At 60.6% G+C, this 26,232-nt stretch overlaps 1 protein-coding gene across 1 annotated transcript in view; it reads right to left on the reverse strand.

Moving 5' to 3' along the window:
* Positions 1-423: 423 nt before the first annotated feature.
* Positions 424-26,232, reverse strand: part of HIP1R (huntingtin interacting protein 1 related) — a 28,159-nt gene continuing 2,350 nt past the window's right edge. The window contains exons 2-32 of the mRNA XM_078435873.2: positions 13,722-13,785; positions 13,045-13,187; positions 12,753-12,809; positions 11,439-11,519; positions 10,960-11,036; positions 10,570-10,631; positions 8,687-8,827; positions 7,605-7,662; positions 7,429-7,504; positions 7,121-7,261; positions 6,959-7,020; positions 6,802-6,874; positions 6,524-6,707; positions 6,341-6,429; positions 6,137-6,253; positions 5,938-6,039; positions 5,469-5,663; positions 4,130-4,277; positions 3,927-4,013; positions 3,450-3,557; positions 3,162-3,298; positions 2,811-2,921; positions 2,542-2,600; positions 2,266-2,296; positions 2,120-2,182; positions 1,711-1,811; positions 1,484-1,589; positions 1,264-1,387; positions 1,115-1,176; positions 795-1,001; positions 424-588 (exon numbers count right to left, since the gene is read on the reverse strand). Of these exons, the coding sequence (XP_078291999.2) occupies positions 541-588; positions 795-1,001; positions 1,115-1,176; positions 1,264-1,387; positions 1,484-1,589; positions 1,711-1,811; positions 2,120-2,182; positions 2,266-2,296; positions 2,542-2,600; positions 2,811-2,921; positions 3,162-3,298; positions 3,450-3,557; positions 3,927-4,013; positions 4,130-4,277; positions 5,469-5,663; positions 5,938-6,039; positions 6,137-6,253; positions 6,341-6,429; positions 6,524-6,707; positions 6,802-6,874; positions 6,959-7,020; positions 7,121-7,261; positions 7,429-7,504; positions 7,605-7,662; positions 8,687-8,827; positions 10,570-10,631; positions 10,960-11,036; positions 11,439-11,519; positions 12,753-12,809; positions 13,045-13,187; positions 13,722-13,785 (3,114 nt within the window). The 3' untranslated portion in view covers positions 424-540. The remainder of the gene's footprint in view (positions 589-794; positions 1,002-1,114; positions 1,177-1,263; positions 1,388-1,483; positions 1,590-1,710; positions 1,812-2,119; positions 2,183-2,265; positions 2,297-2,541; positions 2,601-2,810; positions 2,922-3,161; positions 3,299-3,449; positions 3,558-3,926; positions 4,014-4,129; positions 4,278-5,468; positions 5,664-5,937; positions 6,040-6,136; positions 6,254-6,340; positions 6,430-6,523; positions 6,708-6,801; positions 6,875-6,958; positions 7,021-7,120; positions 7,262-7,428; positions 7,505-7,604; positions 7,663-8,686; positions 8,828-10,569; positions 10,632-10,959; positions 11,037-11,438; positions 11,520-12,752; positions 12,810-13,044; positions 13,188-13,721; positions 13,786-26,232) is intronic.

The raw sequence follows: 26,232 nt of genomic DNA on the forward strand, positions 1-26,232 counted from the left end.
GTCCCCGATGCCTTGGAGCGAGGCCCAAGGAGAAAGGGCAATGCTAGGCCGCTCTGGAGCAGTCTGCTTTGCTCGAGGCCACCCCAGCCCCATCGCCATGGACTCAGTGCCCGAAAGCTCCAAGTAGCTACCACATCTTGCCTATGTCCCCAACAGCCAGCATGGACTGGCCGTTCATCGCTAACCTCAGACCTTGAGCTCAAAAGGCAGGGGAGGTCCTACCCAAAGTCCCTCTCCTGGGGCCCTGCTTCTCAGGGTGAATACAAACTCACGAAGGAAAGCTTGAACTCAGAACGTTACAAACGTTCCATGTGTTTCCTGAAGACGTTGTGGCTCGGGCCTGCTAGATCCTGGCTGCGCTCACGAGTGCCTGTTGCAGACGGAGAACCGGCCCCTGATCCTTTGGGTTCAGCGAGGGCTGGGGACCTCGGGGACACTGATCTGGTCCGTGGGGTGGGGGACCACACCCCGTGGAGGCTCCGCAGCCGAGATGGGGCGGCCACCCAAGGCCCAGGCCTGCCTGCTGGCCCCCTCGGGAGCCTAGTAGTTCACGAGCTGAGCCGGGTAGATGCCATCCTTCTTGTCCAGCTGCAGGAGTCAAAGTTGAGGGGCTCAGCGAACGTGGCTGGGCCCCCACGCACCCTACCTCCCCTCGGCCCCCTGCAGCCTTCCCACCCCCACCATCCTCCCCGTGTTGCTGGAGCAGCGTTTCTGCCCCGAGTCCCGCAGACGGGAGCAGAGACAGGGACGGCGCCCCTGGGGCCCCTCCCCGCCCCAGTGCCGGCGCTCAGCACCTGCTGGTCCTGCCGGGCTGCCACACTGGGCTTCTGGGCTAGGGGTGGCTTCCTGGAGGTCCCACCACGGGGGGCAGCACTGGGTCGGCTGGGCTCCTCCTCGCTCAGCGTCCCCACGCCGCCAGCCAGCACGTAGTGCTGCTTCCGCAGCTCCCCCAGCCGCATACGCTCCGCCTCCAGCGTCTTCTCCAGCTCCAGGACACGAACCTGCAGCCCCACGTGCCCGCTCAGCACAGCCGTGTGGCCCGCCCCGCCCGCCCTCCCGGAGCCGGGCCCTCGAGGAGGAGCGGGAGGCACGGAGGCCAGCCGCAGGCACCCACCTGGGTCTCCATCTCCTGCTTCTTCAGCTTGATGAGGGACAGGCCGGAGAAGTCCATGGTGTCTGTGGCCAGAACGGGACGGGGTTAGTGCCTCTGCGCCCGCCCCCACCCCGGCTGCGGCCAGGGCCAGGGCCAGGGCCCGGGCTCACCTCTTTCTTCGATCTGCTCCTGGCCTGATCTGGTGGAGGCCACCACGTTGGCGGCCATCTCGTTGACGGTGCGGGAGCACTCCTGCAGGCGGCTCAGGTGCGGGCTGTGTTTGTCTGCCTTCACCTGGGGGGGCGCGGGGGCAGGTCAGCCTCACCCCTAGCGCGTGGGGCCCGTCTGCCACAGCCCAGACCCGAGAGGCCTCCGCGCGTGAAGCCTCACCTTGGAGGCCGCCACCAGCTGGGCCGTGCTGGCTGCGATCTCGTGGGAACAGACGATGAGCTCTTCGTACTTGCCCGTGTGGAGCACCACCCTGTCGGCCGACTCCCTGCGGGCAGAGCCGGGCGGGGCCTGGGTCTCCGACCCTCGGGGCCCCGGGCCGCCTCCACGCTCCCTCCCCAGACCCTGTGCACCGAACGCCCTGCCGCCCCCCACCTGGGGCGACATACACCAGCTGCGTGGCTCCCCAGCCCACGGCCTTGGAGGCGGAGATGAGGCCTTCGGTCCACCTGGAGTTCTTGGCATAAAATTCCTGCTGCGTGGCTGCCCCCTAGCGACAACGGGAGGGCAAGGCAGGGCGAGGGGCACCAGTCAGTGACGGTGCAGGTGGAAACAGAGCCCCGCGTGGGGCCCCTCTGCCTTCACCTCAGCCACGGGGGTACGTCCCTGGGCCGTGGCGGGATTCGGGCGTGAACCCCGGGCGCACGGTGCGCATCACCGGGTGGGGGGAGGGTGTCGGATCGCTGCACGCTCCGGGAAGCTCGTGCCTGAAGGAGCCCTGAGGTCAGCTGAAGCCCCGGGTGGAGTGATCCGGAGGGCTCTGAGCTCATGCCCCCTTCGGGAATCGGGCCCGCTCACCCTGCCGCCCTCCACGATTTCCTTCTGCAGGCTGGTGGACGTCGTCACCAAGAGCCGGATGGCCTGCCAAGACCAAAACACGTGTCACTCTTGGGGTGGTCTTCCCAGGCACGCAGCCCACCCTGGGGTCGCAGTCAGCCACTCACCTTCATCAGGTCTGTGCACGAATTGAGGATCCTGAGGCGAGCAGGGCGGTGCGGGGGCAGGGGCGGGAGGGAGGGGGAGAGAGAGAGAGAGAGAGAGAGAGAGAGGAATCCACAGCGTGACCCTGGAGAGCCTGCCCTCCGTGTGGACCACCACGGGGCCCGACACGGCTGTTCAGCAGGCCGGGCTGCACTTGTTCCCGGTCCCTTGTGGACAGCTAGGCAGGCAGGACGGAACGCCCCGGGGTCTGGGGGGCTCGGGAGTGAAGTGGGGCTCACCTCTCGTTCACCTCTAGCTTCACCCCGGAGCTGGCATGGCGGGCCTGGTTCATCACGTCCTACAGCCAGTGACAGAGGTCAGCGGGCTGAGAGGGCGGTGTGAGAGGAAGGGGGATGCGGTGCCGGACCAGCCCCCCGCCCCCCAAACGGCCGCGGAGCCGTCCACCCCGTGCACGGGAGCGCAGAGGCGGGCAGAGCCCGCACTCCGCCCAGCGCAGCCCCCGGGGCTCCTGCAGAAACCGGGGGAGCCCCCGCGCCCCAGGCCTCACCTCGATCCTCCGCACGGCGTCTTCGATGGCCGCGGACGTGGCCGCCATCTCCTTGTCCACCACGGCCCCGAGCTCCTCCCGATGCACGTCCAGGCTCTTGGGCTTCAGCTCCTGGGGAAGAGGCACCTCGGAGTCAGGCGGGGCGGACTGGAGTCCCGGCAACCCCGGGGAGCCCGGGAGAGGCCGGAGCGGCGCCCTGTCCCTGCCCCGCGTCCTGCAGCTGCCAGCGCCACACACGGGCACCGGTTCGGCCCGAAGTAAAGGCGGGTGGGGGAAGGTGGGGCCCCGAGCCTCACTCCAGCATCCTCACCCCCGCGGACCCCCACCCGGCGCCGCGGCCACACGCCTCACCTGGCCCAGCTGAAGGATGCCCCGCAGCGGGGTCCGCACCAGGCCGGGCTGGGCCTGCTGCAGGGTCTGCTGCTGCTGCAGCCGCCCCACGAGCTCCAGAGCCCGGGCCCCGCACTCCCGGCACGTGTCGATCAGGCCTGGGCAGGGAGAGGTCCGTCAGGGGCCGGCACCCGGGAGCCCCGGAAGATGCCCCCGCGCCGGGTCCGACGCCAGGACCGGTGTGCAGGCCCCCGCCTTCCCTGGGTCCACACGGGCCCCAGGTGGGAGTCAAGCCCGGGGCCCACTTACGGTCGGCAGGGTCGGTGGGTGCCAGGTGGGAGGTGGCACCGCCGTTGACGATGGTGTCTGCGGCCACGTGGGAGAAGTGGGTCAGGGCCGCCACCAGCACAGAGGCATCTGTGGGGGAAGGAGAAACGGAACCCTCACGCCACTGCCACAGAGCGAGGCCGGGCCGGGCAGGCCGCTCACGTCCTCTGCCCACAAGCCTAACGGGCACCACGGCCCGGAGAAGAAGCAGGCTCAGGGGGGCGGGAGGTGTGGGGGGGGGGAGAAGAGGAAGGTCACGGGGAAGAAGAGCCTACACCACGTCGAGCGGCTAGACAGCAGCCAAGCCGGGAACAAAGCTAGGTCTGGGTGATCCCAGGCTCCCCGGCAGGCAGGGCTGGGCTCCCGGTGGGCGTGTGCAGGGGGCACGGCTCTGGGAAGCTCCCCGGTGGCAGGAGGCAGCCATGGCCGGCGGAATGGGCACCCCGCCGCCGTGCTCACCTGACCCGGACAGCAGGTACTGGGCATGGCCCTTCTCCAGGGCGCTCACGGCGTCCAGGGCTGCCTGGGCCCTGCTCACCAAGTAGTCTGCGGGCACAGGGAGAGGCGGTCAGGGGCGGAGCCTGCCCGAGGCCTCATCGCCTTCCGCCCCTCCTCTCGGGGCGGGCTGAGCACCCCACCGGGCAAGGAAGGAAAGGCCCTACCCGGCGAGCTGGTGCAGCGCAGGTGCAGGGGGTCATCCAGCTTGGCCACGGCGTCCCGCAGGATGCGCTGGGCCTCGGTGGCAGTGGCCCGGAGCACTGCAAACTGCTCGTCCACGAGCCTCCGCCGCAGCTCTTGCTCCTGAGACTCCTGGGGGGGAGGGGAGAGGCGGCTTGGACATCCCAATCGGGGGTCAGCGCCGTGGCAGCCAGGCAGGCGGTCAGCTGGGACCCTCGCGGGGGAGGGAGGTCTGAGGAGAGGCCCCGCTCTGACCCCCTGCTTGGACTGCTCCATCACGAGCCAGCGGGCAGCTTGCCAATAACAAGACAACCGATGGGGCGCCTGGGCGGCTCAGTCAGTTGAGCGTCCAACTTTGGCTCAGGTCACGATCTCACAGTTCGTGAATTCGAGCTCCGCGTTGGGCTCTCTGCTGTCACCAAAGAGCCTGCTTTGGATCCTCTGTCCACCCCCCTCTGCCCCTCCCCCACCCTATCTCCAAAAAACAAAAGACAACCAAGTTAAAAAGCAGACAAGAGATCTGAACAAACATTTCTCCCCAAATACACAAAAGGCAATGAACACACACAAAAGACATTCGACACCATAAACCCTTAGGGAAACGAGAGACAAAAAAACCACAATGAGATACCATCTCACCCCCGCTAGGGTGGCTAAAACGACCACAGACAGTAACAAGTGCTGTTAAGGTTGTAGGGAAATTGGGGCAGTGGTTAAGCGTTTGTCTGACTTTGGCTCAGGTCGTGATCTCACAGTTCGTGAGTTCGAGCCCCACAGAGCCTGCCTCAGACCCTCTGTCCTCTGTTTCTCTGCCCCTCCACCCCGGCCGGTTCGCTTTTTCTCAAAATAAACTAAAAAAAAAAGGTTCCCCAGAAATGGACAACTGCATACGTTCCTGGCGGGAACAGAAACGGCACAGCCCCTCTGGTTCATGGCGTTACCCCCAACCGCCAAAGTGAAAACACCCACCAACTGATGAACAAGTACACACAATGCATTCTGGCCGTGGGACGCTACTGGGCCACACGACACTCGGATGAACCCGGCCAACACTGCTCGGTGAGAGAAACCAGTCCTATCGTGAGGTCCCGTCCACCTGCAACGTCTGCAACAGGTCGATCCAGAGGGGAGAGGTTGCCAGGGGCTGGGGCTGTCAGAGGGGAGTGGGGATTAACTCCTTCGTGGGTGAAGAGTTTCTTTTTGGAGTGGTAAAAATGTTCTGGAAGTACAGAGCGGACGCGCAACCCTTCGGTCGATCGGGAAGCAGGGCGGGTCTCGGCGCAGCTGTTGCTGTGCTGGGGGAGGGGGGAGCCGGGGCGTCACCTTGTCCGCCAGCTGCCTCTGCAGCTCAGCCGTCTCCCGAGAGCCGCGCTGCTGCTCCTGGCTCAACGCCGCCTCCTTCTCCCGCACCAGGCCCTGGGCCGCCAGCAGGTCCGCCTCCTGTCGCTGCACCGCACTGCTCAGCTCGGCCTTCTCTGCACTCAGTGCGTCCAGCCTGGAGCTCAGCTCCGAGCCGCTCTGCAAACACCCGGCACGTGGGCAGGGTGGCCTTGCCCGCACCCCGTCCCCACCCAGGGTCACAGACTGCCCCCCGAGAGCTGTGTTCTCCTTAATCTCCCCTTAGAGGACTTCCCGAAGGCCAGGGCCTCCTTCCCATGTCCTCTGGGTCAGAGCCGCACCCCAGGACTGAACCAAGCTACTGGCATCCGGGCATGGCCCCGCTCACGGCAAAGAGGACCCTAACTCCTGCCCGGCCGGCTCCCGGAGGCCACCCCACGTGCCGCGGCCATACCTGCTCCGTGCGGCTCAGGGCCTCCCGCGTGCGCACCAGCTCTCCCGCCTTGGCCTCCAGCTCCCTCTTGAGCTTCTCCAGCAGGTCAGTCTGCTCCTCCAGCTGGGACAGGACAGCGGGTCACGGCGGGCAGGGTGGGGGCGGGGGAAGTGACACCAGAGTCGGGGCCACGGGGGGCCCACGCACGCCCGGGACGCACCTTCAGCTCGGACTCCCGTCTCTCTTGCTCCATCTGGAAGGCCAGCTGCTCCTTCACCCGCGCCACCTCCTCCTGGCTCTGCTGCGTCACCGTCAGCTGCTTGGCCGTGTCCGCGTTCTGCGCAGGTGAGGCACCGGCTCACGCCCCGCCACCGCCAGGGGGCCCCACTCAGCGTCCGCCCGGCACGCTCGTGCCTCCACCTACCTTCCTGAGCAGCTCGGCGTGTGTGCTGATGAGCTCGCTGTGCTTCTCCTTGAGCTTCTGGTAGCGCGCCTCGGTGGCGCTGGCCCTCTCTGCAGGGGGCAGGGGAGGCGGTGGTCCCCAGCCGCCCGCCCGCCCGCCCGCCCGCCGGCCGCCCCCCACCCCGGGCCCGCGCCGCTCACGCACTCTCGGCCTCCTCGCGCAGGCCCTGGTTCCGCTCGCCTTCCCGCTGGGCGGCCCGCAGCTGGGTCAGCTCGTGGCGCAGCTGCTCGTTGTCCACCAGCGCCTTCTGCTTCTGCTTCCGCTGCTCCTCCAGCTCGGCCTCCAGCGCGTTCACCTGGCCCTTCAGCTGCGAGACGTAGCGCTGGGCCTGTGCGGCCCGAGGACGGTGGTGTGGGGGCCCCGCGCGCGTGTGCGTCGGTGGGGGTGCACCCCACGGCCCGGCCCCACGGCCCCGCGCTCACCTCCAGCCTGATCTTCTCCAGCTCTGCGCGGAGCGTCTCCACCTCTCTCTTCAGGGTCTCGATCTGCACGTCCCTGGGGACAGATGGCCTTCAAGGTCAGTCCTGACCGCCGCGCGGTCCCCGCCACAGGCGGCCCCCGGCCCTCACCTCGCCTCACCTGTCATCCTTCAAGGAGCCGTTGGGGGGTCCGAACGTCTGCTCAAAGAGGTCGGCCACCACCTGCCACACAAGCACGGTGACCCAGGGCCACGCCCCCGGGCCCTGCAGGCCAGGGGAGGGTGCGGGCAGAAGGCCACCCGACCAAAAGGGGGAACCTCACCGCTGGTTCCCCGGCTGGGGGCCCCGTGCTGATCTCAATGAGGTTCTCGGGCTCCTCGTCCTCAGGGGCCTCCTCGGGGATCACCACCACAGGCTTGATGTGCTCGGCCAGCGCTGAGGCCCGCAGGAAGTTGGGAGGTCCCTGGGGGAGGGGCAATGAGTGGGAGCCGCTCACGGCCCCGGGGGAAGACCCTCTCAGTCGTCCCCAGCGCCCAAGTGGGGCCCCAGCAGGCACCCGGGGCCCCCCCACGCGCCCAGAGTAGGAACAAGGCTGCAGCCCAGGGGCAGCCTGGGGAATAGGACAGGTACCTCAGGCAGCCGGGGGATCTGGATGAGCCGCTTAAAGTAGAGCATGTCAGAGGCTCTCCGGAAGAAATTTCTGAGGCTGCAGAGGCAGATGAGGGGAGGTCACAGAGGGGGGGCCGGACCTGGACAGGAAGCCCAGCTCACCAGGCCGCAGAGCCTCCTCCCTGCCCGGGCCATACCTGTGAAACTGCTCGTGGAACCGGTCCCTGTGGCCTTGCAGGGTGTCAGCTGGGAGACCTGAGGGCAGGGACGTTGGACAGGACTTCCCCTCTGCCCCCTGCTCTGTGACTTGCAAAGACTTAAGCTTCCCTCCCTCCCGTTCCCACTCTGCTCCACCACATTCTAGAAACCATGGTAGAGGGGAGAGCACCTGCTGCCTGGCCAGGCCCCCCCACCAACTGGGAGAGTGAGGTGAGGGGTTGTGAGGTGAGGGGAGACCCCTACAGGGGTGTGGCTCTCGACTCTGAGAAGGGGTGGGGGGGTGGGCGCTCCAAAGTCAGCATCTTGACCACAGCAAGCCTGACCGGCGCATGCCTGTAGGGGGCGCTGTGAAATCGCTTCTGGACTCCAGCTTGGGCTGATAGCATTGCAACAGCTCATTCACCCCAGGCCCCTGGTTCTCAGGGTGGGGCGTGGGGACCAAGACCTCTTCAGAGGGTCGACCGGGGCCAAACCCTCGTGAACGGGGAGCAAGTGACGTGCGCCTCTTTGGATGTGTCACGCCAGCCTGCGGGATGCGAGGCGCCCCAGTGGGCTGCCCTCGGAGGGCAATCCCTCCTTCAAGACCAGGGATTTCAGAGAACTGCAAACGTGTAAAACCACACCCCTCGTCTCACTAGACCCTTGTGTTGGAGAACAGTGCTTTTCCACCACAACTGTGGTGGTTATGTTAAGGCTAGTGTTCTACGTCACATTTAACTGAGAAGTATTTTTTAGGGGCGCCTGGGTGGCGCAGTCGGTTAAGCGTCCCTCTTCAGCTCAGGTCATGATCTCGCGGTTCATGGGTCCGAGCCCCACATCGGGCTCTGTGCAGACAGCGTGGACGGAGCCTGCTTGGGATTTTCTCTCTCTCTGTCTCTCCCCCTCCCCCCACCTCTCAAAAATAAACATTTTTTAAAAAATGACTTTTTTAAATGTCTTGATCTTCATTTCTGATACAGCCAATATCTGTCAACGTAATCCACCTAAGCACGGCCCTCTGTGGCTCCGGCGGAGCCTCAGGGGGCCCGAGGCAGGGCGGCAGGGGGCCGGGGGGACTTACAGGCGTGCAGCTTGAACATGAGCTTGACTGTGTAATGGTAGAGGTGGCTGCAGTCCTGGATGACCTGGATGAGGGGAGCCAGGCGGCACTGGCCCGAGGACATCTGGGACACAGCGATGGCTGTGTTGAGCTGCCGGAAAACTGCAAACAGAGGTGGAGGGAGCAGCATACGCATGGGAAGCTGGGGTGCGGCCTCGGTGACAGGCTCGTGAGAACAGTGCAGAGGGTGGGCCCCACGCCCTCATCTCGGGGCATCGGCAGAGCAACCCTGGGAGGCAGCGGCCTGGGGACCTGCCTTGCTGGTTCTAGCCAGGCCAGAACAACTCTGTCCCAGGTCCTCGGACACAAACACGCTCCAAACTGCTAGGACAGGAGCCCCTGTGCTTTGGCTGCCCCAGATGGACCCGAGAGCCCTCACAAACTAGGGCAACAGCAGGGTCGGCGCAAAGAGAATACAGGTCAGCTCAGCAAGGGCTTCCAAGAGCCACCACGCAGTGCTCCCGGAATGAGGGGCTGGAGGGATAGGGTGACTTCGAAGGTCCTGTACCCGCGGGCCTCGAGCTCATCCTGTCTTCGAGGGAAAAAGGAGGCTCAAAGCGGCGTAGCCAAGTGCCTCATCTTACAACTGTGATGAGAGCCACACGGCAGCCGATCGGGACCTGGTTCTGAAAGCCCCAAGTGACCCCAAAACCTCACTTGCACCCAGGGTCAATCTCCCCTGTCCCTGACAATCAAGCCTTTCGTGAGATCAGCCAAGTAGGAGGGCCAGGGACAAACACGAGGCTGCCCCCACTATAGCCGGCCTCTTATCCAGGGCACAGAGAGAAAGGACAACGGGCAGACCGCACGCCAGGGTGGCCCATGCACGACACAGATGCCAGGACAAGCCCTGGGGCCCCGTCCTCACCTGGCCTAGGGTGGGACCGTTTGCAAACCTCCAAGCCCAGGAGGAGCAAGACGCAGCTAAGCATGGTCCTTCACCCTCTAAATCTTAACATTCAATTGAGTGTCACATCAAGTACATCTTCCTATAAAAACTGAAACGCACATAAAATACTATTTGGGGTTTGATACAAGGCAAAACCATTTCTCCACTGAGGGGCATTCAGGATGGTTCTCCAGGGAGACGCCGGCCTGTGGACCGCTAGGCTGCCCCTTCTTTGTGCTTCATCAAGAGGTGAGCGTTGCAAGGGGCGGGGCGCCCAACTGTGGGTTTTCTCTATCTTCCCTCGTGGGGGCCGCTGTGAGGAGCACGTCTCGTCCCTGCCAGTCACAGGCCGGCGGCCACGCTCCCCAGTGGGGTCTGGGCTCCTCTGGGTACAGCTCAGAGTCCAGATCCAGGAGTGCCAGGAGGCTGCCCAGACCCACCTCTCTCAAATCCCGATTTTCCCTTAAAAAGGCATTTGCTATTCGTTCTCCTACAAAGAGCACCGAGTCACCCAACAAGACATCCTGAAGCTGCCGCCCAGAACAATCCCCTCTGTGGCCCCGAGAGCGCGAGCCCTCTGAGATTTCCTGTCCAGCAGCTGCTGGGTCCCTGGGCTGTGAAGTCCGTGACTCACAGGCCTTTTGCAGCAGGAAACACGCAAGATGACCCGAACCAACTCTCTCCTGGGAGGGCTCTGCAGATGCCCGACGCAGGGGGAGCCGAGTCAGGAGGGGGCGCTGCTCCCTGGACACCTCTGAGGCCTGGTGCCCTGCAGGAGCAGTGGACACCTCTCCCCATGTCCTGGGGGCACCTGGAGGCCCCCTCACCCCCTCCTAGCAGGGGCATGGACACCGGGGGCGGAATAAGCTGGTGGGGCTAACTTCTCACCCGGCTCTGGGCCCTGAGGAGCCACGCAGGACCCAGGGGGGCCGGGCCTCCTCCTCGCTTGGCTTACCTGATTCAGAAAGCCTCAGCTCACAGTCCATGTAATCAAACATCTCCACGGTGAGCTGGAAGCTACAAGGGGAAGGCGGAGGGCTGAGCGGAGGAGGGGCAGGGGACTCACCGCACGAGACCCGCCCCCCAGGCGGGAAGAGGAAACACGGTTCATCCAAGAGCCTCTGCGCCGGACAGCCATCTTTCAGCCAAAGAGGCCAGATTCCAAATTAACCCCAGCCCTTGAACTTCAGCCTCATTTCCTAGGAACGGGACCCTCTGCCCCAGCCAGCCGCTGATGAGCACCTGGCCTCATGGACCCAGAGTGTGGAACGCTAAGGGAGCCACCGGGGAAACCGAGGGAGAAAGGAGGTGGCGCCAGGCAGCCACACTGTCCTGAGGGACTCACATGTTGTTGACGTCGGTCCCAGCAGTTTTCTCCAACACTTCGTCCGTCACTTCCAGGCCCGCAGGAAACTGGGGGTGCTGTGGAGAGGACACCCCCACTCAAGTGAGGCCCATGCTGGCCCCGGCCCAGAACGGGTTCTAGCTTCTGAGGAAAGGAGGAGATGCTGGGGATGCCCCCATCTGCCCCAGGCACCGGCTGAGGGGGCTGCAGGTGGCGGGACAGATGGGGGACAGGGAGGAGGGGACGTCCAGCCAGGGCAAGAGGCTGCCTGGAGCCAAGGGCAAAGCAGACACTCCCCCCCGGCATTGGAGGAAAACGTCTCAAGTTGCCGTGACTCTCAAGGCACCCTGGGCACCTCTGGTTTCCCCTCAGGTCAAGGTTGGGACACAGTAGATGCCACCACCCGGCTTCCCAGGATATCACAGAGAAAAAAGCCCAGGGTCCTCCACCCCCAGCCCCATGACGCCCGAGGAAACTACCTTGAGGTGGAAGGAGATTTTGGTCAGCAAGAGTTTGGTATAAACATTCACCAGCTGTCCGTAGCGGTCATGCAAATGTCCCTGTGGAGAAAGGAGAGCTGGGATGAGGGTCTCCCGCCCCAGGAACATGCCCACAAATCCTACAGGACCTGTTCACGCTTTGGGGCCAACGAGACAGCAGAGGCGGGAAGGTGCAGGACGCCAGCTGAATGTCCCTCCCCCACCCGCCACACGGACAGACGTTCACGCACAAATACCGCTCAGCCCTCCAGAGGCCGCCAACACATCCCTAAGGGCCTCCGCCAGCCCTACGCTTTGTCTACGGCTCTTTGTTGTTGTTGTTGTTTTTTTTTTAATTTTACTCCTAGTCCTTCTTGCCAAAGAAACTCTTGCGAGAAGAAGGCTCTTTGTCCAGGGCAACAGGCCAGCTCAGAGTTGGGACGCTTCATTAAAATGCTGGTGGCAGCCGAGGAGGCACATTCTGCCGGGTCCGTGTACACATCCTCCCAGCTGCCTCCCCGGTCACCTCCAAACACCGTGGCCCCTGCGAGCACGCCAACTGAGCCTGTGTCCGCAAACACCACCACGGGCACTATTTTCTTGACTTCGAGGGACATCTGTGAGACACGGCAGCTCGTGTCTACGCCAGCAGGACCTCCCTCTACAGCCCAGCTCCGAGGCCTGCCCTGACCCCGGCCTAGCCCATGAGGTCCCAGCAGTACTCCCAGGTGACAAATAAGGCCAGAGGTCCTGTCCCCACCCCCATATTCCCTGAGGTCTTAGAGGAGATCTAGAATACAAACTTTTGGGGCTCCCAAACTTTATTATGGATAAGAATCTTCTGGGAAGTTTTTTGAACCCAGTTTCCAATCCTGAGATTCTAAAGCAGCCCTGGTTGGGGGGGGAAGGGGGTGGCGGGCAAGGAGTCTGTACCCCTCACATTGGCTGTAACCGCCAGTCAGACACTCAGACTGAGGTGTTGCCACATTTCCCAGCTCACAGGGACCACAGGGCTGCTGAGTTTCTGGAGCTAGGGGGCCCATTAGTTATGCGTTTGGAGCTTCCCAGACAAGACCTTAAAAGCAAGGCTGAGGTTTCATTTACTGACGTCCGTCTGCCCCCAATGTCTCCCCAGGTAACACTGTGACTTCTGCTCTGAGGGAAAGGAGGGAAAAGACACCCATCTGCAGGGAGCTCCCATTCACTTGGCCCCACGAGCTGGGGATCAGGACGCCAAGCGGGACCGTGGCTGGGCTTTCTGGACGATTCCCTCCGCAAGGTGCTAAGGCCGCCATGCTTGCTCCCTGCACTTACCCACAGATCTCCGATCTCCCGAATGTTGCTCCGATGGCGTTGGCAGTCATGTAGCACCTGCAGCGGCAGCGGGGGGGGGGGGGGGGGGGGGGGGGGGTATGAAGAACCCGGACTCACGCGGGCGGGGTCCCAGCATATGCACCGCCCATGCTGGCTGGCACGCCGAGGGCAGGGAGGGGTGGGGACAGGGACACTGCTCTGCCTCCCTGGGGTGCTGGCCTGCTCAGGCAGCAGCAGGTGGAGGGCCTGAGAGCCCCGCCCCTGTCAGCACCAGCAGAGAGTGGCGACTCACATTCGGGTGCCCGTCTCGGAGGACCTTGTGGAGCACGTGGCAGAACTTCCAGCTGAGGATAGAGCTGCTGGGAAGGGGCAGACCAATGGCGTAGGACCAGAAGGTGAAGGCCCCCTTCTCATGGTGAGTGCCCAGAATGATGCCTACCAGGGTCAAGGCCAAGTGCAAGAGGCAGAGACTCAAGTGTAGGGAAGGCTGGGGTGCTCAGCGAGTGCAGCTGAGTGACGCAGGGAGAAGGCTGGCCCCTCACCCACAGCCACCCAGCACCTTCTCCCGACACCCCTCTCCCACCACATCTGCAGGAGTTCGCCGAAAGCGATGGTTTTCTGCCAAGGTCAATCCTCACAGATTTAACCGGGACCGACAGCCTAAGACTATAGATGGTGTTGCCCAGATGGGACTGAGGATGTAAAGCAGAGCAAGGCAGGAGACCCGGCTGGCCCGGGGCCACACGAGCATGCGCCTTCTTGGGCCTCTGTCTTGTCGAGGGCACGCTTGACAAAGCTCTGGTGGCCAGCCACCTGCACTGTTCCCCGCCCCCCAGTTCACTTCCCACCAAGTCCACAGTCAGAGATAATGCAGGGCAGGCCCACACCCTCCTCTCACTCTCCCTGCCTCCCCCCAGAGACCAAGAGGGACAGCGGCCGGCCTGCCGGAAGCAGGGAAGGGAAGGATACGCCGGGCATGCTTCTCCTTCACGGGGGCCTCCTGGGTGTTGATGGCTTTGCTGATGCTGATGGCCTGGGAGGGAACAGAGGAGGCAGAGTTCAGAAACTCACCAGGCAGACTTCTCCAGAAGACACAGGATGGATTCTTCCCGTCAGCCAAAGGAAGGTGTAGAGACGCAGAGGAAAAGGAAGTTCTCTCAACCTAAGCGAACCAGAGCTCTGAAGACTTTTCTTTTACTTGACTCGTACAGCTCAAAATGAGTTAATACCTGATGCCAAAAAGCCCCTGGGAGCCTTCTAGGGGCTAGGATATAAGGACAGAGGCTGGCTGGTAGCTGCAGGACCCCGCCTCTGGGCAGACACCTGTGTGTGCTTAGCTCACCCCAGAAGGGGAGGCCCCCTGGGCCCCAGCGGGAGCGGCCACTTGCAACAACGTGGCATCCTCCGCCCTATCCCTCCTGAGCCCTTGTGAAGACACGTGTGTCACCCCCCATCCACATTACTGTGGGACAAGGCCACACGGCCACTACACGGAAACACGGGACAAACCCAGGTCCTGTGGCCCGTCTGCCACGCGGGCCGCCTCCCTCCTGGATGGGGACAAGTCCTGACTCGGTGCCTACCCTCACTGAAGCAGATGGTGACCGTGGCCCCTACTGGGGGCGGTGGGAAGTGGGGGGATCCGCTCAGCATACCTGCTGCTGCCACTCGGGCACTGAGCAAGCAGCCATGTCACTTGTGGGCAGAGGTCCTCACCCATGTCCACCTGCTGGGGTCCTGTCTCCTCCCCCTTAGGTCAGAGCCTCCACAGCCCGAGGCCTCCTGGATGGGGCTGCTCCCTCAGCAAAGGGCCCCAGCACTTGCCACCGGTCCCAGCTTTCCTCGCAGGGATGTTTTATTCCTCTACCTGCAGGCAGGTTCTACAGGCCTCTGTCCAGCTGCCCAGCACTGAGCTGGGGACATCAATGTTTGTGGCTGGAGAAGAGCCGCCTATGTCCCCCGGTGGGAGCGACAGGCAGGTGCCCGGCAAACCTACAGACGCGATCCTTCCGTCCCCCACTGGCCCTTCCCCGGGGCTCACGGCAGCCTGCCCCCCAGGCCACGCAGGATCTGCAATGGCTGAGCAAGGGTGGGGGCTGCCCTCCCCCTGCAGCCCGGGGCCCATGTCAAGGCCTTGTCAATAGGACGCGTTTGTGTGGTGGCCTGACTCAGACAGGAGTGGGGAGGGGACGGGGCAGAGGGAGCCCCACAGGGCAGCCCCGACACTTGCTTTTCTCTTAGCCCAGAGGCCGCCACGCCATCCACCTCCAGCATCCTCAGAGCGTAACTGCCCAGCCTGGCCAGGAGGCGGTCCCCCCCTGCACACGTCCACCACGAACCGACTTTGGGCCTACTTGGCAAGGCTGTGAGATGTCCTCTGTCGGTAAGAAAAGCAGCCCCACAGGAGCAGAGGCAGGCCTCTCCCATCAGGCACGCAGCTGCTGAAACCGGCCCAGCCCCCGCCCCCCCCGCCCCCCCCACAGAGCCCACTGTGACCCCACTCACGGGACGCAGGAGTGCCGACCCCACACCAGGCCCCTCAGGGGCCACTCTCCTGGTGTCCCGTCCCAGGGTCCCAACGGAAACCCAGACAGGCTCTGGCTTCTCTTATTCCCAAAGCTGCGGCCAGCCAGACCTGGAAGGCTCCCTTGGCCATCTGTGTGCCCAACCTTCGCCAGCACAGCCTCCCTGAGGCCTCAGCGCCTGGCTTTGTTCAACAAGCATCACTGAGCAGCCGCCGGGAGAGAAGTCGAGCCCAGCCCCTACTTCTCCCGGCCCCACATAACCACCACACCCCACCCAGGCAGAACTCTGTCCACCACAGTGGTGGCGACACTGATGATCGCCAACTGCCGTCTCCTGGGTGATTGCGCTGTTCCGGGAACAGGAGACACCTCCAGCAACAGCCGTAGGAAGTGGGCATGAGCCCATCTTCCTGATGAGAAAACTGAAGTATAGAGAGGTTAGGTGTCCTGTCTGTACAGCTACTAAGGACAAAGCCAGGTCTGGCTGCCTGTTGTGTCCTTAGCGACTCTGCCATACGGCGTCCCAGGCTCCTCCCTCCCATACGGGCACAGAGCTGGGAAGGGGCAGGCAGGGGTGGCCGTGCACAGGGCAAGGGCGTGGGGCCACACCTCTCCCAGCAGCAAGCAGCTGCCAGCTCATAAGCCGGGAGTGTCCGGTCTCTGGGGGTGTGTAACTCCATCCCCCAGCTGCCCTGACACCTGAGCTGGCTCTTCTGACGACTGCCACCTGGTCTAGCCTGATCCGGAAGATTCGGGGCAAAAGCAGAGCCGAAGCGACACATGCTGAACAGGCCCAGGAGGAGGCTGTGGATGCAGAGACGCAACCCCAAGTCAGAGCAAGCCGAAGGGGCGCCCACAGTAACTGCTCTCCCTCCTGAAGGCCGGTGCTTTCTCCTCCTGGGGGCTGCAGCTGGAGAGCAGAGGCAGAGACGCGCCCTAAAGGGACAGGCTGGCTAGGGCCCAGCAAGGGAGGGGAGTGGTGGGGCGGGCAGCCCTTTCCTCCGAGCAGGGAGGAGGCAGGGAGGAAGCCGTACGCGGCAGGAGCCAGCAGTGGCTGAGCCAAGGTGGGGCGCCAGGGTGAGGCAGTCCCGCCTCCCAGTCGTCCCCCGGGTCACTCGACACAGCCTGTACTTCACCGATGGTCCAAACGTATACTGAGCACCCGCTCACTACTGGGCACTGGACCCCTCGAAAAACCACCCCCACCACCACCCCTTTTGGGTCTCTGCTCGCCAGTCCCATTCCTGCTGCCACCCTACGTCAGTCTCCCCTGATTAACGCTTTTCCACGTACTCGACTACTCAGCACCCCCTGACAAGGATGTCTTCCTTATTTGTCTATTATCTGAAGGTGAACGCCATGAGGGAAGTGTTTCTGCCTCTCCGGCTACCCCCAGCCCCTAGATGGTGGCCGGCACGTGAAAGATCTCCCAAAGCGGGAGCCCCGGTGAGATGTGGTGTCTTGGGTACAAGGCAGGATCTGGCCATCAGGCTCCTCCTCTCTCCCCGACCCGCCCTCCCAGTGCTGGCGGCAGGAGCAGGGTCCCTCCCGGGGTGGGAACACGGCCCCGTTGTGTGCAGGGCAGCAGATGTGTGGGTCGGGAAGCCTCACAAGGAGGCACAGTGTTCACACAGAGGGAGTCTGTGCACACTTCACAGGGCCTCGCTCTTCCTACCAGGCACAGCAGCCAAGCCTCATCCCGGGAGGGGATGTCAGGCTCCGGGGACCCCGTCTGCCTCCCTGGCCGGTCCTGAGTGGGCTGCAGGGGTGGGGAGAGCTTCAGGATTCTTCTCCGTAGCGCCGGAATCTACGCGGGGCGACTGAGACACAGCTCAGCTTCTAGGGTTTACAGTCTCAAGGCGGCTCCACACAGCGGGGTATCCTCACAATAGCCTGCCAGGTGGCTGGGGGGAAATTCAGAGGGGAAGCCAGCACTGCCATGTGGGTTCTCTCCAGCCTGCCGGCCTGAAAAATAGGCTTCTTCTGGCCCTGGTACAGCCACCTAGGCCAGAACTACCCCGGCAGCTCTGACAACAGCAAATTTAATCCCTCACGGCTGGCGGGATCAATTGCCATGGAGAGAAACAGCTTGGAGTGGAATGGATTGATCAGAGGCCTGGGTGGAAAACCCAGAGCTGGAGAGAAGGGTCCTGGGGTGGGAGGGAGGACAGGTGGTGACTGTCTGGGGATCTGTCTGCTTATCTGACTCCCGGGGAAAAGAGGGAACAGTTCCCTTGACCTTTCAGTGGTTGGGATGGGGGGGCTAGGGAGTGGTTCTCCCACTGCAGGAAATCAGGACAAGAACAACAGCGGGGAGTTCCGGGGCAGCCGTGAGACCCCAGAAATGCTCAGGGGGACTTTGGTGGGAGCTGGACGGTCCGCAGAGACAGGTTTCTTAGACCGGGGAGCAGGAGACAGCGAACGGTTTTACGGGCATTCAGGCCACTGCTGCCCTTTCTGTGCTGGAAAAAGCCAACAAGTCCACACTCCAGGCCCTGGGCAGCCACCTCGCCTGCAACCCTCCACTTGCTCCACCCAGCGTTTGGATGGTGAGTGGCTGGACCTTCCGAGGGGCAGAGGCGGGTACAAGGCGGGTACAGGCTAAGGGATGGGAAGGCTCCGGCATGCTCTGGACAGAAGCAAAATCGCTTTCACCGGGAAGCTGGTAAAAGGTGTACTTCATGCCACAACGACAGCAAACTAGGCTAACTTAATAATAAAATGATTTGTATCAAGTTCGGCCAGGGCCCAAGCTGCGTGCTGAGCACTTTACCAGTATTACCTCATTTAATCTCCTAAGTAACCGAGGAGGAGGCAGATGAGGAAAAGCGAGGCTTAAAGAAGGTAATCACTTGCCCAAGGTCACAATAATGAAACGTTGACCAAGTGCTTTTGCCCTGCCAGGCACTGTAATAAGTGCTTTGCAAACTGACTTGACCCTCACACAACCCTCCCTCCCCCGTTCACACGGAGAGGGAATCTGCAGGACTAGACCCAGGCTGCCCGGCTCTGGAGACTGTCCTCTCGGCCACCACTCCACCACTGGGTCCTGGAGGAGGGAGGCTGAGCCAAGGAAGCAGTGCGTCAACAGACGTCCTTCTTTGTCCCGCCACAGGAACCCTGCACCCCCGGGCCACTACCGCTCAGGCAGGGCCTGGCCCGACTCCAAGTCAGAACACACACTCTGGATCAGGGATTCGTTCAAGCATCGGGGCGGCACCGAGAAGCTGACGGGCCCCCATGGCTCCCCACTCCTGTGAGCAAGGGCATCTGACTCTGGGCTCTGACCTTCATCTCCGTTTACTCTGGCTCCCTCCCAGGGCAACTTCTGTCCTGCAGCCAGGACAAGCGAAGCCTGGGGACGCAATCCAAGGACCAGGCCGGAGAGAGCGGCCAATGGCGCCCGTCCCTGGATGAGCAACTGGCAGGGACACGCACCAGGAAACATCCCAGCAGGTGCTGGTTCGGGAAAGAGGAAACCCTCGAGGTGGCCAGGCCAGGACCGGAGCCACAGCAGGTGGTACCTGAGAGGCTCGGTACCTGGTGTGGACTCCAGACGGAAGCAGGGCCTTGAGGCGTGGATGTGGTCAGTGAAGCCAGATGACCAAACCTGGAAACCCCACTCAGCAGCTGCTCACGGCAACCCAGTCCCTGCCCCATCAGCTGTGGGGCTTCACAAAGAGCAAAGGGGACCCCAGGAAGTTTCGGGAGAGCCACACAGTCAAGGAGGGTAGTGGGGAGGAGAGTCACTGAGGACAGAGCAAGAGTGTGGGCAGCTCACAGAGCCACAGCTCCTCAGCCCGACGTTCACCAACGTCAGTTACACTATGATTGTTTTAAAAAGTGTTTTTATTATTTATTTTTTGAGAGAGAGAGACAGCATGAGCAGAGGAGGGGCAGAGAGGGAGGGAGACGCAGAACCCGAAGCAGGCTCCAGGCTCCGAGCTGTCAGCACAGAGCCGGATGCAGGGCTGGAACTCACAAACAGTGAGATCTTGACCTGAGACGAAGTCGGACACTCAACCGACTGAGCCACCCAGATGCCCCCAGTTACCCTGTTCTGCAAACCCCCAGCCCTCGCTCAGCAAGGGGCTAAGTGGCTGCAGAGGACGCAGCCCTGGCTGTCCTCTGTGAGGTCAGACATCCTAAAGACCCCTTCGCCAGGAGACCCCATGCCTGGGGACAAAGACAGGTCTTCTCACCGGCCCCACCGGTGATGCCGCTGCACCCCGGCCCGCACACACACTCACATCATCCCATCTCACTGGGGAGCCTTCGCTTCAGAAACTTTCCCTTTCCAGACGGAGGCTTCCCCATCTGGGAAGCAGGAATGAAAACCCCTGGGTCTTCTAGGATGCAAACATGCACAAAGCCTGTCCGAACACCTTGCTTTGTCGCAGGCACACACTTCCCCCTTTTCTTCCTCACAGGGCCAACCAGGTCCCAGCCTCCAGGCGCATCTCCCCTCACCCAGCTCTCGACTAAAATGCTTCTTCCCGGAGGATCTTCCCCAACCATCCTCTCTGGAGAGCAGCCTCCCATTTACTTCCCCGAGGACATTTATTATCCGAAACCGTCTTGTTTACCACTTAGTCTCAGCTTTTACCTCTGACCCCCAAACAGATGTCCACGGCACAAGGGACTCTGTGAGTCCCGCTCCCTGCTGTATCTCCAGTCCCCAAACCCGTGCCTGGCGGTCAATAAATCTTTATTGGATGAGTCAGAGTGAACACTTGAATGAACAAAAGCTCTTTCACATGTACTTTCTGGTTAAATTCAAGGCAGCGAGTGAATGTCTTTCTCCAGCTAATAATTTAACCTCTAGTTAAGTAGTAAAAGCAACTATAAAACAATTTCTATTCTTAAAATCAGTCCTGAAATGAATCAGACTCAAGCCTCCTTGTGCCGTTATCACGACACTTCACAGAGGCACTCAGTGGGGCACAAAAACGTCCTTCAAAGAGCCAAGGCACGGGGACAGGCAGAGAGGTGGGTTGCTCTCCAAAGAGTTGTTTGAAGGACAGCAAGACCTCCAGACCTCATTCAAAAGCGTTTGCCATCTCAAAGGCCATCTCAAAGGCCACTGCCGCACGCAAACACAGGATTTCTGCAGCTGGGGCGGCGCTGGGATGTGGTCACATGCAGAGCAGGGAGGCGCCCGGCAGCTTGCTAATTCTGGCAGATGGGAAGTCGGTGACGCAACACTGTCCTACCCTGATTCCTTCAACCGCTCAACTGGCATCTCTCGTCATTCACATGCCCCAGTCCCCGCTCAGTCCTGGCCCTGCAATCACCCAGTTTATGAAACTGCAGGGCCCTGTTGACACCTACCCCTCCTGACGGCCGGCGGGAGCTTCCCTGTCACTGGGACGCAGCTAACAAGTGGCAGCCGGACCAACGCCACTTCTCCCCAGGGCCCTGCAGGTGACAGGCAAAGAGGAGGATGACGTAGCCTCGAGTCCCGCCTCCGTAGGCTGCTTCTGAATGGACAGGGAGCCAGCCCGGGCGGCTTCCTTCCTCGGGCCCTGGTGATATCACTCCACAGACCTGTCTGTCCCACAAGCCAGGGGGCTGAGTCACCCCCTGGCAGGCGAACCCACTACAGTTTGAGGAGTGTGTTTATTTCAACCAGAGGAAACACAATCCTGCCTGGACTCAACTTTTCTCCACGGGCTCAGTCCTTCCCTGTGGTGGGTGCCTTGGGTGGCTTAGGTCTCACCAAGTGACAGCATCAAAGAAGGGAGACCTGCTGGCCCCGTGGCCTCGGTTCAGCCACACACAGCAAGCGTGTCTCCTCAGCGCTAGGACGGAGGAGGAGCCAACAGGTCCTGCCTGAGGATCTCGGGGTTCAGCAGGTAGTACTCAGGGGCTCAGAGGGGAAAGCAACGCGATCCCTGCTCCCGTGGACCGGAACGCACGCCCACCCTCACAGCAGCCACGGACAGGGGGACAGGGGGACAGGGGGACAGGGAGACAGGGAGACGGCGTTTAGGTCAGGAGAACCGGGGGAGCAGAGCAAGGCTCGTGCAGGGGGGTTAAGCGGCTGACGGCTTCACCAACGAGGGCATATTTGAGTCCGCCCTGAGATCAAGGGAGGAGGAAGGCCAGCAGCGCAGCCCGGCTGGCAAAGGCATCTCCACTCTTTGCGCCAAGCGTCTCAGGTTAACAGACTGGGTTTCCCTGACCCTCGGCCAAACCGGCTCCGACTCCCGAGTTTCCACCGCAGCCGTGGAACTGAGCAAACCAGTGCCCAGTTGGGTTTCATTCACAAATGGGTCCGGCCTGGGGCAGGCTGGGATGCTGGCCTGGGGGCAAGGCGCTGGCTCCCCCCCCCAACCTCGGGGCCTCCTCCCGGAGAAGGGGAAGTGCTTCTGGAGTGTGGGCACTTGCAGGCTCATTCTCCCAGGAAGAGGCTGTTCCCCACCTTCCCGTCCGCCCACCCCTGCAGCAGATCGGCCTCTCTTCCCAACAGCCCTCGCTCCCCCTTTACAGACGGCTACACTAGGGGCCCAGGGACAGAACCCTACAGGGACACTGGGTTTTATTTCTGCTTTTCTCTACAGCAAAACCGCTACCACACGGCATTTCCTCTGCACCAGGCAGTCCTGCACCGTGAAGTCCCAAGTGCCCCCAGCCGCTCTGGGACGTGTGCAGGATTCTACCTCCATTCTGCAGGGAAGTCCTGCTCTGAACCGCTCTGCCAAAGCACACCTGTCCTCCTCGCACTTCTCCCACCTCCTGCACGGAGACAAAAGCTCCAGGAGAGGACACGGGTGGTCTTTGCCTCCCTGTGGCACACCCCAAGGCACCAGGCATGAGCCACACAGTCAATGGTCCTCACCAACGTGCCACGGGGACAAATGGCCATCAACAAGAGGAAGGGGAAAGGGAAGGACCAGCAGCCCCATCCCCACCTCAACTTGGACCAACAGGTCACATGATACCCTGAGAGCACAGGGAGATTTTGGAGGATTCTGGCAGCCCAGGGAGTCAGGAAGTCAGCTGCCTACCTGAGCATCACCAAGGGGAGGGCATGTTGGTGTGAGACAGCTGTGCACGTGGCAGGAAGGGCACAGCTCACCACCCATGACCCACCCCAGCTGACTCGGGACTCTGGCGAGGGGGCAGCACCCTAGGTGGGCGGCGTGCCTGTCTCTTTCCCTCCTTTTCAGAATGCCTTGGCTCACCTCCGTTCTTCAGCCATTCAATCTGTCTGCACCAGATGCCAGGCCCTGTGCCCACATGTGGGCACCTCATGCCCCCCCACGACGGTGGGGGGACCGAAATGGGAGAGTCCTGGCTGTCCCCCACATGGTTTAGACTCCTTCCCAAATTCAGAGGCCAGGGGACATTTTTTTGGTAAACATTTAAATGAGGCCCAAAAAGGGGTTAGTGACTTAGAGAGTGTTAGAATACCACAGTGTTTAGGGGCGCCTGGGTGGCTCAGTCGGTTAAGTGTCCGCCTCTTGGTTTTGGCTCAGGTCATGGTCTCCTGGCTCACGAGTTCAAGCCCCGCTACAGGCTCTGCGCTGACAGTATGGAGCCTGCTTGGGATTCTCTCTCTCTGCCCCTCCCCCTCTCTCTCTAAAAATAAATAAACTTAAAAAAAAAAAAAAAAAAGAGGGGCACCTGGGTGGCTCGGTGGGTTAAGTGCCCAACTTAGGCTCAGGTCATGATCTCCCAGCTCGTGGGTTCAAGCCCCACATCAGGCTCTGCGCTGATAGCTCAGAGCCTGGAGCCTGCTTCGGATTCTGTCTCCCACACTCTCTGCCCTTCCTCCACTTGCACTCTTTCTCTCAAAAATAAATAAACATTAAAAAATTTTTTTAAATACCACAGCGTTCATAAGGAATAAAAAAAGACACGAAAGTGTATGTGCTTAAGTGCCTGCCAGTCAGAGGAAACTCCACAGAGGGGGTGATGGGCACACGTAGGACAGGAAGTCAGGGCAGAGAGACCAACTTGTGCAGTATGGGAGTCGGAAACAATATCACGTATTTGGGAACGGCCCTCAAACTCCAACTCAAGTGGAGATTCTAAAGAAGGAGATTCTGGGAGCCTGGGTGGCTCATTGGGTTAAGCATCCGACTTCGGCTCAGGTCATGATCTCGTGGTTCGTGGGTTCCAGCCCCACATCGGGCTCTGTGCTGACAGCCCGGAGCCTGGAGCCTGCTTCGGATTCTGTGTCTGTCTGTTGGTCTCTCTCTGCCCCTCCCCCACTCACACTCTGTCTCACTCTCAAAAATGGATAAACATTAAAAAAAATTTTTTTTAATTAAAAAAAGGAGACTTTAAAAAAAGAAAAAGAAAAAGACCAATGCCTGGGGCTTATCCAGCGCTTTCATACTGCCATTTTAAAGACACCCCCAAGTGACTCTAACACTGGGCAGCCCTAACAGGTAGTCTCTGGCCACGTGTGGTTATTAACTGAGCACCTGAAGTTGTGAGCCCAAACTGATGTGCTGTGTCCAACACACAACAGATTTTGAAGACCTAGAAGGAAGATTTAGAAGAGGGGTGGGTGCCTGGGTGGCTCAGTCACAGTTGAGCATCTGACTCATGATTTCGGCTCAGATCGCGATCTCACAGTTCATGAGTTCAAGCCCCACATTGGGCTCTGGGCTGGGTGCTCCTAGCCTTGCTTGGGATTCTCTCTCTCTGCTCCTCCCCTGTCGTGCATGCCTCTCTCTCTCTCTCTTGCTCTGTCTCAAATATAAATAAATTTTAAATTAAAAAAAAAAAAGAAGGAGGGGCGCCTGGGTGGCTCAGTCGGTTAAGCATCCAACTTTGGCTCAGGTCATGATCTCGCAGTTCGTGAGTTCCAGCCCCACGTCGGGCTCTGTACTGACAGCTGAGAGCCTGGAACCTGCTTCAGACTCTGTGTCTCCCTCTCTCTCTGCCCCTCCCCTGCTTGTGCTGTCTCTCGAAGTCTCAAAAATAGTAAAACATTAAAAAAAAAAAAAAAAAAAAAAAGAGGAAAAGAATGTAAAATATCCCATTCATAAGTCTTACAGTGATTACACTGTGAAATGGTTCCATTTTGGATACATCGGGTTAAATAAAATACACGATTAAGATGAATTTCACCTGTTTCTGTTTACTTTCCAACGTGGCTAAAGGAAATCTAGCATGACATGTGAGATTCGTGTTCTGTTGCTACTGGGCGCCGCTGCTCTAACATGATCCAGGGCCGACGAGTCCTGAAGGTCAAAAACGTTACTCTTCACAAGATTTCGATTCCCCTGGGGGCTGCTGAGGGGATGGGTCACTGACCTGGAAGACGGGCCCTAAGAACTGTTTTCTGCCTGCTTTCCCCCGACTCCCCTCCCCCCCCCCCCACACACACTGCCCTCACAACTAGAAAACCCCCAGCACCGGGATAGTCTTAGCCCCCCACTTAACACTCCCCCAACCAGGCTTGGCTCACTGAGCAGGGTGGCCCCTCGCTGTCCTGACCTCAGCGATCTTGCAGAGGCTTTAGCCACAGAGAAGCACAGGGACTCACAGACAAGGAATAAGCAAATCTGAAGTTTAGCATTTCCTATCTGCTGAGTCCTCGTCCATGATACGCCTCAAAGACAGGTTTCCTCTCTAGTGGAAGTTCTGAACTAGTTCTCAAATGTTAAAGCTTTTTTTTTGGGGGGGGGGGGGGAAGGGAGGAAGACAGCTGGCTATTTGCAGAGCACTGCACCATGCATTTTGCATTCTGGGTGTATTAGCAGCCTGTTAACCGCTGTAACAAATCGCCACAAACAACACAAATGTTTATCACCTTACAGTTCCGAAGGCCAGAAGCCCAAAACAGGTCTTCTGGAGCTAAGATCAAGGTGCCAGCAGTGCTGTATTTCTTTCTGGAGGCTCTGTACGCGACTCCACTCCTCGCCTTCTCCAGCTTCTCCAGGACACCCACCGTCCTCGGCTAGGGGCCCCTTCTTCCATCTCAAAGCCAGCCAGTACTCCTCTCTGCAGACCCTCCCTGTCACCTCCTCTCCTGCCTCCCTCTCCCACATTTAAAGGCTCTGGGCCCACCTGGCTAACCCCAGGCTAGTGAGCCTATTTTAAGGTCAGCTGATGAGCATTTTCTCACCAAGTACTGTAACAGATTCACGGCTTCCAGGAATTAGGATGTGGCCACCTTCGAGGGGCGGCCTACCACCGTGTTTCTCTATACCTTAACCCAGCCATAGGAGACAGGTGGGATTATCTCCATACAGATGAGGAGACAGATTCAAGAGTTAAGCAGCTTGCCCAGGGATACCGTCTGCCAGTGCTTTCCATGACATGCCACCTTTGTAACGCCACAGGCTATTTTCAGGTTCGGAGTGCAGGCATACAGTACTCTGTATTGAGAATGTTACAACAACGAAAAGCCATTACTACAGCGTCGTCTCCATTTTGAAAAGGGGTTTTATCACCAAGAGGGCTAAAGTCGTGGGGAAGAATCGACCAGCTCTCTGGATGCTCCCCTGGGATCATACATACACACACACACACACACACACACACACACACACACACACACACTCACACACTCACACACACCAGGCAACGATCACAAGCACCAGCCACACAAAGGAAGCACGACTGCTCTAACACTCCTGACTGGGGCAGGGAAGGGACCCTGTTTTGCAAAACAGGGTGTGGCCTGTCAGGAAAACTAATATGGAAGCATTTTTTCTACTCCTGATCCAGGAGTCCAAGAACAAAGGTGAGGCTGGCAGATGGTAATGACAAATTCCAAGCAAGCTCAAGTGCTCCCCCGGAACACAGGGCCCTGTGGTCAACAGGAAGACAGAGGCAGTGTATTCCAAAGGGAAGGTGAGTCCGTGAACTGCAAGTGCTATTTTCTGTCCACAAGGAGACATGTAAGCAGCAACCTCAGCTTTCTGGGTCCTTTCCGCCAATGGGGCCGGCTGGCAGCTCACGAGATATTTCTGGGACCGAGCTAATTAAAT

The sequence above is a fragment of the Panthera onca genome, chromosome D3, assembly GCF_046562875.1.
Source record: "Panthera onca isolate mPanOnc1 chromosome D3, mPanOnc1 haplotype 2, whole genome shotgun sequence".
In the NCBI taxonomy this organism is placed as follows: domain Eukaryota; kingdom Metazoa; phylum Chordata; class Mammalia; order Carnivora; family Felidae; genus Panthera; species Panthera onca.